Genomic DNA, 13,553 nt, shown 5'->3' on the forward strand with positions numbered 1-13,553 from the left:
CATTTTATTCATGGCCCAGCCATGTGATCTGGACATATGATTACCAGGTGCACCAGAATTAAGTTATAAAGGAGCTTGCCATAGTTTGCATAAAGCTTGTGGCCTGTGGCCTTCTGTCACCTGAAGGAAGTCCCATGGCCAAGGGCAAAAGAATTTGAACCACTGAGCATCTATATTTGTACAAAGCACCTTTAATTTCATGGTTGCAAGGCCTGAGAAAACGACTTAAAATTCCTAATCTGTTATGTCCTTCCTTATAATTGAAGACAAGCCATTGTGACATGATTGAATGTGTTAATGAGATTAGAACCCAGGACTTCTGTAGACAATGCCTGTAAACTTTGAGTACAATTATTCTTCTTGCAAGGAATGTGATCCATGCTGCCCTGTGACTATCTGATATTGTACACAGTGTTTTATATAATGAAAGGTAGTGAATGTATCTGGGTTGTTTTTCTATTGTGATGGTTATCCAGTAGTCAGGACAGAAAGATAAGTCATCATATTATAGAACATTAAAAAATAATGTTAGCTAGACAAAGTCACTATATTAGTTTCCCACAGGTAACTTTGTGGTTTAAATGAGGAGAGTCCCACATAGGCTCATGGATGTGAACACTTGGTCCATGAATGGTGGTCCTCTTTGGGGAGATTGTGGAACTATTAGGAGTTAGAGCCTTGTTTGAGGAAGTAGCTCATCTACTGTGTGAGGGCTATAAGAGTTCATAGACTTGTCCAGTCCTAGTTTGGTCTTTCTGAAATGGAGATGTGAGGTCTTAGTTTCCTGACCTGCTTACCTGCTGTCATGTTTCCATGCCATTATGGACTGTCCATCTGGAAACATAAGCCTGAATTATCCCTCCCTTCTACAAGTCGCCTTGGTCAAGGTATTTTGTTACAGAAATAGAAAAGTAATACAAGGGCTTGGAAAAAGCATGGTGGCACATGCCTGAAACACAAGTGCCCTGAAGTCAGAGATAAGATGTCTGTAAGTTCAGGGTGACTATGACCTAGATGTAGAAGGCATCTCAAAAATAAAAGTAAAAATAAGAAAAATGTCCTATTGCTACTCTTCTTATCATTCCCTTTTCCCTTAAATTATGTTCTGCCCCCATCTTTTCCTTTTCTTTTTATATTATTATAGAATCAAGATTGAGCTACTGATAAAGTTTTGAAATGAGCTATTTACTAAGCAACATTGAAATATTTTCTTCAATAAATTTCAACATAAAGTGTACTAGCTGCATAACACTGTTACCGTGATCTACAGTGGTATACTGCATGATTTTTCAGCTTGTGATTTATGACATTTCCCCTTTCATCCCAGCCATAATCTCATTGGCTGCTCCATTTCCCTAGATCTTTGTGAAAATTTCTGGTGAGTTAACCAGCATCTTTCCTGGTATGTTGGAGCCAATTCTTCTAGCACCTGGATCTATATATGGCAATGACTTTTCTAAAATGTCACCATCTCCAATGACAGTGTTAGAAACTGGGCTTCAAAGAGAAAGAAAGAAGTAATGGATAGGGATTAACCAGTCAGGTAGGTCTTGTCTATGAGCAGGGAAGCACACTCACAAATGTACCCTACTTCTCAAATGTTGTCTAAGAAAACATGACAAAAGGAATTGAAAATCTGTGGTTAGTAAAACTCTCATCACACTTATATACTAATGACTGAAACTTGGGAGATGATCCCAGTGGGAGATGAGATTTGATGATGCAATAAAGAGTCAGAACTCTGAAGCAGGCCAGTCACCACCCAGCTGATTATGAAGTCAGCAACCAGCCTCAAAGGACACCTGAGGGGAGCTGCGCTGTTTTCCTTAGCTCTGCCAGTCTACTTCTAGCTGGCTATACTTTCTACATTTAACTGGCCAACAATTCATTTGGATATAGTGTCACTGGTAAGTATAGGCTCCATTCATTTCTGTTTATATATAATTAATGTTTCTAAGTATGTATATTTGAATTTATGACTGACTTTGTAATAGTAGGTTCATGGCTATATGTACATTCACAGTGATATGCAAATATCAAGATTGTTCATATTCTTCAATTGAAATGGTGTCCTGATTGAATATCATCTACCATTTCTCATTTCCTTAGCTGCTAGCAACAGCCACTATGTTATCTGAATGTGGAGGTGATGGCCCATTTTAGTGGAATTACATGGTGGTTGATCTTTTGTGACTGGTATTTTAGTGTAATGTGCACAAGCCTGATTCATTTACCAGCCACTTTCAGATTTCTCTCTTCCTCAAGTATGTAAGTAGGAATCATAATCTATGTCCTGTACAGTTAGTCCTTAATGTACCGTGGTCCTGTTATTCAATGTGGCCTGTATCTGTAAAAGGCTCTTGTGTTGAATCAATCATTCCCAAATGCTAATGCTAACTTGAGAGAATCTGGACACTGAAGGAAATGGGATGATGGGCAGGAAGTAGTTGCTATGGAATGTGTCTTTGAAGATAGTACCTCATGTCTGTTTCCTTCTCTGTTTCTGAAAATGTAGTCCATTTTGTACTGGAAAGCTTCTATTGGGTATGGGCTCATCTCTGAAATGTGGTTGATATACCCAGTGATGGTTTATTGGATAAACCTTATTTCCCTTCCCCAGAAAGTATCCATCGCAAATCTCTGAGTCCATGTATACATCTACCCTGTTGAATATGGAAGATGCTGTTTTCTTAGATACATCCATCACCTCCATGTGTCTGGTTTTATGCCAATTTCATGTGTTTTTTGTTTTTTTCCCTGTACCTCTATAATACAACTTTAAATCTGGGATGGTGACATATTCAGCAATACTTTTACTATTTAGAATTATTTAAGCTATCCTGGTTATTTTGTTTTTCCATTTGAAGTTAGCAACTGCTTTATCAATTTCTGTGAAAAACTGTGTTGGGATCTTGATGTGAATTGCACTGAATCTGTAGATTCCTTTTGGTAGGATGGCTATTCTTATAATATTAATCCTACTGATCCATGAGCATGGTTGGTCTTTCCATCTTTGAAAGAATTCAAAATAATTACATATGATATTGATGAACATGTAAAACTCCTTGAAGACTCCACCAGGAAACTTCTTTAACTGAAAAGCAAGATAAGTTCCTTGTAAACCACACAAAAATAGCTCTTGTTTCTTTTTTCAACATGAGTGTTTTGATTGGGAAGTAGAGACCACTGGTACTTAAACTCATTATTGAAAAAATGTTGTTAGCTGTTGTCATTTTGTAGTTTTGGTATTTGAATTGTTAATTTTAGATTATGTTTCAATTATTATAACTTCATTTGCTTTCTTTCTAGAGTATATTTTCTATACTTAGTACTGACTTCAATTTAGTAAATTCTAAAATATATACTAGAAACTGTATTATATAATCTCATTTCTGTTCCTTAGGCTGAAAGCAAGGGGAATGAGAATTTATATCTACATAAGATATATATATAATATATATATATATATAATATATATATATATGATATGCTCATGTGCAATGCACATGGTACCATTCATTGTCAGTAATGCTTGGTATTAATCCAGATATAGAAACTCAATGCTTGAACAGAGAAAGCATGGGTCATCCATACAATGAGAAACCAGTCAGTATGATAGTTGACAGTCTTCTCACACTGGCTGTAGCATTGATGGACTTTGAAAACCTGACATTATTTACACGATGTTGTGGCTGCTGTCTCTAATATAAGCAATTGAAAAAAAGAAGCAGCAGCATTGCCTCTAGCCAAAGGACAGACTGAGGATGTAGTTGTAGGTTTGCTTGTGATACAGAGTTATACAGCGTCACACAAAAATGAATAGTTAAATGTGCTGAGACAAAATACCACAGCTTCAATATAAGACTACACTTCTATCCTTAAGGTGGGCATATAATTTCATGGCATGGATGTTGCGTAAATTATCAACTGTTGTGCTTCAAGTGGCTTCCTATTTTCAGTACAAAATTTCAGGCTGTGATGACAATCTGAATGGCCTAATATTTGGGCCAAACTTCATTGTAACTCTGTAAACACTGGAAGAAGAAAATATTAGATGGCATGTGGATTATCAGCCTGCTAGTATGTGTTTCCACAGAGCCAGCACTTCTGGATTTTATCAGAACACATTCCCTGCAGGAGATTTCTTAGTCAAAGACCCACCTGCTCAACAAAACCCTTCTCTAGTGGTACTGCCCCCACAGGGGACAATCTCCCAGGCCTGAAGATCCCATTCTCATGATGTCCTGTGTTTCTTTGCAGTTGTCAGGTGTTCAATGTCACCGTTGTAATGTTCAGCAGGCGTGCCAGCTGTCATCTAGGAGGCTTTGCTGCGGCCACACTAGCATGGATTCTTTGCAGCGTTTCCATGAACCTCCCTCAATGGCGAGTGTGGTATTTTGAAGAACCCATGGAATCCGAACCCAGCATGGTATTAGTGGGAATGTGGAGAACCTGTGTGTACTACGAGGAAAGGAATTCCGATATATTAGGAGTGTGTTACCAATATACCTACCAGGACACCTTCATTCCTTTGGATATTCGTGTTGCTCAACACCTACTACTGATCTCCAGCATTATTGGCATGGTTTCGACGATTTCTGTTGTTGTTGCTCTTTGGAAATTGTACACAGGGAGATTCCGGAAGAAATTCACCTACAATCCATTTTTATTCCCAGGGGTTCTGAACATCATCGCTGGTGTCTTAGTCTTCCTTTCCGTCTTGCACAATTATTTAGCCATCATTCGCAATGATGGGATTGTCTTCCCCCCATCTTTCCACATACCCTCCATACCAGATATCCAGAAATTTGGTACTGCCCTGGCAATGGCAACTTTTTCTTTTGTCTTATTTTTAATGGGTGGCATAATTTCCCTTTCTTTCACTCTTTCCCTACATTCCCAAATCCACTCTAACATTTAAATGTAAATTTCCAACTTACATAAACTTGAACATTGAAAATTACAAGGAGTCATCACAAGTATTCTTCAGACAGCTACCTAAAATTTTCAGATTCAGAACTATGACCAAGGATGACAAGTAGATCTGCAGTTATAATCCTGTTTTGGCTGATTCAGTATTTCATTGAGTGGTTTATGGATTTTCATTAAATAAATTCTTGCACATTTAGTTCTATGAGCTCTTGATTTTAATTACTGTTGCTGAAGATAAATAATCTAGTAGTATACATGGAAATGAATTTCAGAATACATTTACACCTTACATCATCCTCTACATGCATAAAAATTAAAGGAGGCCTGTTTCCCATGACATAAAAATTACAATTGTTCACCAGATGAAGTTCCCAAACTATGTTACTGATTGCTGTAAGGAATCTCCACAATGCATTTGTCAAAATACTTGTGAAGATTTTTCCCATACTTCTTGGCTCCCTCATTTAGTCCTTAAATAGACTTTTCTTTTCCTAATGTTTGAAAATTTGAGGCATCTCATCCAATCTTTTATTCTTCTTGTACTCTGTTGCTGAATTTTCTTGTCCTGCTAGGTCCCACTGCTTCAAACCCAAATGAATACACAGAGACACTATATTAATTATAAAATTATTGGCTGATTGCTAGGGCTTCTTTCTGGCTAGCCATGTCTAATTATTAACCCATTTCTCTTAATCTATGTATTCCCATGTGGTCTTGGCTTACCAGAGAAGGGTCTGGACCTGTTATTCTTTCCTCAACTACATGGAAACTCTAACTGGTGACTCTCTGCCTATTTTTCCCAGAATTCTCCTTGTTTCCTAGTCTCACCTCTCTTCCAGCCTCTACTGGCTATTGGCCAAACAGTGTTTTATTCATCAACCAATAAGAGAAACATATATACAGAAGGACATCCCCCATCAGTACTCCAACTTTATTATGTACAAGACATTTTCAGACTCTCCTACACCTAGATAGTTTAACAAGAATTCCCTGTTACAGTTCTTTATTTTTGAAGGCTTTCCTTGTTATGAGATATTGCCTAAAGAGATGTAAAAGAAAAAAATTATGCACTACAGAGAGAACATCAGCAACAGAAACAGCAAAATAATTCTAACTAACTTTGATGCTTGGGTTATCTTGAGGCACTACTCAAGGAAAGTCCCAACTGAATTTCTGAAAGAAGAGGTCAGTTTGCTTGGGAATTTGAGGTTGAGTTCATAGTGTCAGGGAGTCATCGTGTCAGGATCTTGATATTTCCGATTACCTTGCAATCACAATTAGAAGACAGAGAGAGGCAAAGGCTGGGTTTGCCTTGCTTTCTCCTTTTCATGCAGTCCATGACCCAAAACCCAGGGAATGGTGCTACCCACCTTTAGGACAGATCTTCGCATTTCAACTCACTTATTTAAAATAACCCCACAAATGCATTCCCAGAAGCTGATGAAATCTAGATAATGTGTGTCCAGAAACATTATGTGTAACTCTAGAATCTAGATTCTAGATCCTGTGAAATTAATACTTATTATAAACTATCACACCCTACTAATATCTACACTACAGTTAGTCTGACTTAAGTGACAAACACCTAAAAATTCAGGGAAGATGATGCACATTCAAACAACAAGGACATATGTTAAACCATTTTCATAGCAGCATTGTTTGTAATAGCCAGAAACTGGAAGAAAACTAGATGCCCTTCAACTGAAGAATAGATTGAGAAAATGTGGTACACTTATTTATACAATGGAGTACTACTCAGGGGAAAAAAGCAATGGAATCTTGAAATTCACAGGCAAATGGATGGAACTAGAAGAATCCATCCTAAGTGAGGTAACCCAGTCACAAAAAGTCAAACATGGTATGTACTCACTCATATATGAATATTAGACAAAGAGCAAAGGATTACCAGCTTACAATCCTCTTAACCAAAGAAACTAGGAAACAAGAAGGACTCTAAGAGAAAAACGCATGGACCCTGGAGAATGGGAAGGGTCAGGATCTCCTGACCTAACTGGGAGCATGAGGTTAGGGGAGAGGGAGCTGCCAGAATAAGAGGAGGAGAAGATGAGGGGAGAGGAGGAAATGGAAGAGCAGTAATGTTGAGTCGGGGGAAGAATAGAGGAGAGCAGGATGAGAGATTCCATAACACAGGGAGCCATTATAGGTCCAAGAAGAGATCTGGCACTAGGGAGATTTCCAGAGATCTACATGGATGACACGAACTGACAATCTAAGCAATGGTGGAGAGGATACCCTAAATGCCCTTCACCTAGAATGAGACCGATAACTACTTTATATGCCATCCTAGAGCCCTCATCCATTGGCAAATGTAAGCAGAGGCAGACACCCACAGATATACACTGAACTGAACTTGGGAACCCAGTTGCAGAGAGGGAGGAATGAAGATCAAAGGGGTCTGAACCAGGCTGGTGAAAACCACAGAGACAGCTGGCCTGAACAAGGGGGAGCACATGGATCCCAGACTGCTGTCTGGGAGGCCAGCACGGGACTGACCCAGACCCCTGAACATGGATGTCAATGAGGAGGCCTCGGCACTCTATGGGGCCCCTGGTAGTGGATCATTATTTTTCCCTGGTGTAAGAAGGGACTTTGAGAGCCTATCCCATGTGAAGGGATGCACTCTTGGCCTGGACACACGGTGGAGGGCCTAGGCCCTGCCTAGGATGATGTGGTGGACTTTGGGGAGACCCCATTGAGGGCCCTACCCTCCCTGCGGAGTGGAGGGTGGATGGGGTGGGGGAGCAGGTGGGAGGTTGGGTGGGAGGGGAAGGAGAGGGAGAGGGAGAAGGGGTTGACATGTGAAGCAAGCTTGTTCCTAATTTGAACTAATAAAAAAATAATGGGAAGAGTTACAGAGTAAATTAAGAAAATAAGAAATGATATGCAATTGCTATCCAGAAAATGATACTGGTAGGTTCTCTAGTGTGCCCTTCCATTTTAACCCTAAAGTCCAAAGTATCCTTAATAAGGGTACTGATTTCAGAAAAAGGAATCAAATGTTTATCAACATTTTCCCAAAGTATGTATACTACATGCTCTCTCCGTGATCTGGAAAGAACAAATTCTATTGATAGCTTAGTTGGGGTCATCTTTATGGATCTCTGAACATTTCCCTAGTGCCAGATCTCTCTTTAAACCTATACTGGATCCCTCTATTAATGTATCTATTTTCGTGTTCTCCTCTATAGATCCCCTGACTCAATTTTCCTGATCCTTATTTTTCTCCGCCCCCCTCCTCTTCCCTTCTATTTTTCCTACCTCCATCCCTTCTCTCCCTACTCACAATTTGCTCAGGAGTTCTTGCCACTTTCCCCTTCTTTTGGGGACCATGCATTTCTCATAGGATCCTCCTTGTTTCACAATTTCTCTGGTGGTGTGGGTTGTAGGCTGGTCGTCCTTTGGGCTATGTCTAATATCTATATATCTATATCTGTATCTGTATCTGTATCTGTATCTGTATCTGTATCTGTATCTGTATCTGTATCTGTATCTGTATCTGTATCTGTATCTGTATCTGTATCTATATATAATGCTTGTCTTTCCGTGACTGGATTACCTCACTCAGGATGGTTTCTTCCAGTTCCATCCATTTGCCTGAAAAATACCAAGATTCCATTTTTTTTCTGATGAGTAGTATTTCATTGTGCCAATGTACCACATTTTCTCCATCCATTCTTCAGTTGAGTGGCATCTAGGTTGCTTCCAGATTCTGGTTATTACAACATAAAAAACAATGCTGCTATGAACATAGTTGAACAGCTGTCCTTGTTGTATGAATGTGCATCTTTTGTGTATATGCCCAAGAGTGGAATTGCTGGGTCATGAGATAGACTGATTCCCAGTTTCCTGAGAAACTGTCTTACTGATTTGCAAAGTGGCTGCACAAGTTTGTACTCCCACCAGCAATGGAGGAGTGTTCCACTTTCTCCACATCCTCTCCAGCATATATTGTCATTGGTGTTTTTGATTTTAGCCTTTCTGACAGGAGTAAGATGGTATCTCAAATTGTTTTGATTTGCATTTCCCTGATGGCTAAGGCTGGTGAGGACTTTCTTTCTTTCTTTCTTTCTTTCTTTCTTTCTTTCTTTCTTTCTTTCTTTCTTTCTTTCTTTCTTTCTTTCTTTCTTTCCCTCCTTTCCTTGGTTTTTTGTCTTTTTGTCTTTTTTTCTTAGCAAGAAAATCATTTACCAGGTCCCTCTCCCACTCCTCCTCCCCTGCCCCATGCCAGCTAATGCACTATCCATCCCCTACCCTTTCTGATCCCCAGGAAGGGTGAGGCCTTCCATAGCAGGTCTTCAAAGTCTGTGATAATCCTTGGGAGAGGGCCTAGGGCAACCTCCTTGTGCCTAGGCTCAGGGAGTATCCCTCCATATGTGGTGGGCTCTAAAAGTCCATTCCTATCATAGTGTTAAGTACTGATCCACTACAAGAGGTCCCATAGATTTCCAAGGTCACCTCACTGACACCCACATTCAGGGGGTCTGGATCACTTTTCTCATCAGTCCTCCTTCTCTGCCTCTGGATTTCAGTTCAGTTCAAGGTTTAGCTTTTGGTGTCTGCTTATACTTCCACCAGGTGCTGGATGAAGGCTATTCATATGCGATGGCATATGAATCTCATCAATCTCATTATCAGGAGAGGGCATTTAAGGTAGCCTCTCCTCTGTTACTTAGATTGTTAGTTGGTGTCATCTTTGTAGTTCTCCAGACATTTCACTAGTGCATGATTTCTCTTTAAACTTACAGTGTCCCCCTCTATTATATTATCTCTTATCTGGCTCTCATCTGTTCTGCCCCCAACTCAACCGCCCTGCCCCAACATGTCCTCCTCACCCATTCTCATCTCGCCTTCTCATTCTCCTAGTTCTCTCCCCACCTCCCCATGCTCCCAATTTTCCCAGGAGTTCTTGTCCCTTTCCCCTTCTCCAGGGGACCATGTATGTCTCTCTTAGGGTCCTTCTTGTTTAACAGCCTCTCCGGCATCCTGGGCTGCAGGCTGGCAATCCTTTACTCTATTTCTAAAATCCACATATGAGTGAGTACATACCATGTTTGTCATTTTGTGACTGGGTTACCTCACTCAGGATGGTTTCTTCTAGCTCCATCCATTTTCCTGCAAATTTCAAGATTCCATTGTTTTTTTTTTTCCACTGAGTAGTACTCCATTGTGTAAATGTACCACATTTTCTCTCTCCATTCTTCGGTTAAGGAGCATCTAGGGTACTTCCAGTTTCTGGCTATTAAAAATAGTGCTTCTATGAACATCAGTAAACAGATGTCTTTGTTGTATGGATGTGCTTCTTTTGGGTATATGCCTAGGAGTGGAATTGCTGGATCTTGTGGTAGACTGATTCCCATTTTCTTGAGAGTCACCATTACTGGTCTGCAAAGTGGCTGTACAAGTTGGCACTCCCACCAGCAGTGGAGAAGTGTTCCCATTTCTCCACATCCTCTCCAGCATAAACTGTCATTGGTGTTTTTATTTAAGCCATTATGACTGGAGTAAGATGGTATCTCAGAATTGCTTGGATTTGAATTACCCTAATGGCTATGGATGTGTAACACTTTCTTATGTGTCTTTCAGCCATTGTAGATTCCTCTACTGAGAATTGTCTATTTAGATCTGTACCCCACTTTTTAATTGGATTGTTTGGTGTTGTAGAGACTAGCTTCTTGAATTCTTTGTATATTTTGGAGATCAGCCCTCTGTCAGATGTGGGGTTGGTGAATATCTTTTTCCAGTCTGTGGGCTAACATTTTGTCTTGCTGACTGTGTCCTTTGCCTTACAGAAACTTCTCAGTTTCAGAAGGTACCATTCATTAATTGTTGATCTCAGTGTCTGTGATACTGGTGTTAATATCAGGAAGAAGTCTCCTGTACCAATTAATTCAAGGGTATATCCCACTTTATCTTCTAATAGGTTCAGTGTGGCTGGGTTTATTTTTTATTTTTTTAATTTATTTTTATTTTTATTTTATTTTATTAGTTCAAATTGGGAACAAGCTTGCTTCAGATGTCAATCCCTTCTCCCTCTCCCTTCTCTCCCCACCAACATCACATCTGCCCCTAGTGGCTGGGTTTATGTTGACTTCTTTGATCCATTTTGACTTAAGTTTTGTGCAGGGTGAAAGGCTTGAGTCTATCTGTAGTCTTCTACATGTTTGCATCCAGTTATGCCAGCACCATTTGTTGAAGACATTCTCTTTGTTCCAGCATATATATTTGGATTGTTTATCAAAAATCAGGTTTTCCTAGGTGTGTGGGTTAATATCAGGGTTTTCAACTCTATTCCATTGGTCTACCTGTCTATTTTTGTGCCAATACCAAGCTGTTTTCAGGATTATAGCTCTGTAGTAGAGCTTGAAGTCAGGGATGGTGATGCCTCCAGAAGTTCTTCTATTTTACAGGGTTGTTTTTGCTATCCTGGGTCTTTTGTTTCTCCATATATAGCTGAGAATTGTTCTTTCAAGGTCAATGAAGAAATGTGTTGGGATATTGATGGGGATTGCATTGAATCTGTATATTGCTTTTGGCAAGACTGACATTTTTACTATGTTGATCCTGCCCATCCAAGAGCATGGGAGATCCTTCCATTTTCTGGTATCTTCTTTAATTTCTTTCTTTAGAGACTCAAAATTCTTATATTACAGGTCTTTCACTTTTTTGGTTAGTTTTACCCCAAGGAATTTTTTGTTGTTTGTGGCAATTGTAAAGCGTGATATTTCTTTCATTACTTTCTCCACCAATGTGTCATCTGTATATAGTAGGGCTACAGAGTTTTTTGAGTTAATCTTGTATCCTGCTTCTTTGCTGAAGGTGTTTATCAGCTGTAGGAGTTCCCAGGTAGAGTTTTTCAGTTCACTTATGTAGACTATCATATCATCTGCAAATAGTGAGTGTTTGACTTCTTCCTTTCTGATTTGTATTCCCTTGATTTCCTTTTATTGTCTTATTGTTCTAGCTAGAACTTCAAGGACAATATTGAAGAGGTATGGAGAGAGTGGACAGCCTTGTCTTGTTCCTGTTTTAGAGGAATAGCTTTGAGTTTCTCTCCATTTAATTTGATGTTGGCTGTTGGCTTGCTCTATATTTCTTTTATTATGTTGAGGTATGTTCCTGTTATCCCTGATTTCTCCAAGACCTTTATCATGAAGGGGTGTTGGATTTTGTCAAAGGCTTTTTTTGGTGTCTACTGAGATGATTATGTGTTTTTTCCCCTTTGTCTGTTTATATGTTGGATTACATTGATGGATTTTCCTATGTTGAACCATCCTTGCTTCACTGGGATGCAGCCTACTTGATCATGATGGATGATTTCTCTGATGTGTTCTTGGATTCGATTTGCCAGTATTTTATTGAGAATTTTTGCATCAATGTTCATGAGGGATATTGGTATATAGTTCTCTTTCTTAGTTGGGTTGTTGTGTGGCTTGGGTATCAAGGTTATTGAAGCCTCATAAAAAGAGTTTGGTAATGACCCTTCTGCTTCTATTGTGCAGAATACTTTGAGAAGAATTGGTATTATCTGTACTTTGAATTTCTGGTAGAATTCTGCACTGAAGGCATCTTGCCCTGGGGTTTTTTTGGTTGGGAGACTTCTGATGACTGCTTCAATTTCATTAGGGGTTATAGGTCTATTTAAATTGCTTATCTGTTCTTGATTTAATTTTGGAAAGTGAAATCTGTGCAGAAAATTGTTCATTTCCTTTAGATTTTCAAATTATGAGGAATATAGGTTTTTGAAGTATGACCTGATGATATCTGGATTTCCTGTTTGTCTGTTGTTATGTCCCCCTTTTCATTCCTGATTTTATTAAATTGCATGTTCAGTCTTTGTTTTTTTTTGTAAGTTTGGATAAAGGTTTGTCTATCTTGTTGATTTTCTCAAAGAACCAACTCTTTGTTATATTGATTCTTTGTGTTGTTCTCCTAATTTCCATTTTATTGATTTCAGGCCTCAGTTTGATTATTTCCTGGCATCTGCTCCTCCGGGGTATATTGGCTTCTTTGTTTTCTAAAGCCTTCTGTTGTGCTGTTAATTCTCTAGTGTGATTATATTCCTGTTTCCTCATGTGGGCATTTAGCACTATGAACTTTCCTCTTAGACTGCTTTCAAAGTATCCCATAGGTTTGAATATGTTTTGTCCGCATTCTCATTGAATTCTAGGAAATCATTAATTTCTTTTTTATTTCTTCCTGGACCCATGAATTGTGCAATTGGGTGTTGCTTAATTTCCATGAGTTTGTAGTTTTTCTGTAGTTCGTGTTGTTGTTGAATTCTAATTTTAAAGCATGGTGGTCTGATAACACATGGGGTGTTATTTCAATCTTTTTGAACCTGTTGAGGTTTGCTATGTTGCCAAGTATGTAGTGGATTCTAGAGAAGGTTCCATGTGGCTCTAGGAAGAAGGTAAATTGTTTTGTATTTGGATGGAATGTTCCACAGATATCTGTTAAGTCTAAGTGTGCCATAACTTCTATTAGTTCTTTTGTTTCTTTGTTAAGTTTCTGTCTGGTGTTCCTGTCCAGTGGTGAGAGTGGGGTGTTGAAGTCTCCCACTATAAGTGTGTGTGGTTTTATGTGTGATTTGAGTTTTTGTA

The 13,553-nt window shown here is 39.1% G+C and overlaps 1 protein-coding gene across 1 annotated transcript; it reads left to right on the top strand.

Annotated features, from left to right (window-relative positions):
• The first annotated feature begins 4,275 nt into the window (after positions 1 to 4,275).
• LOC100764814 (claudin-34-like) lies at positions 4,276 to 5,062 on the top strand. The gene has a single exon (XM_035449781.1). The coding sequence runs from the start codon at positions 4,289 to 4,291 to the stop codon at positions 4,919 to 4,921; it is 633 nt and encodes a 210-aa protein (XP_035305672.1). The 5' UTR covers positions 4,276 to 4,288; the 3' UTR covers positions 4,922 to 5,062.
• The last annotated feature ends 8,491 nt before the right edge of the window (positions 5,063 to 13,553 follow it).

The sequence above is a fragment of the Cricetulus griseus genome, chromosome X (assembly GCF_003668045.3).
Source record: "Cricetulus griseus strain 17A/GY chromosome X, alternate assembly CriGri-PICRH-1.0, whole genome shotgun sequence".
NCBI lineage: Eukaryota > Metazoa > Chordata > Mammalia > Rodentia > Cricetidae > Cricetulus > Cricetulus griseus.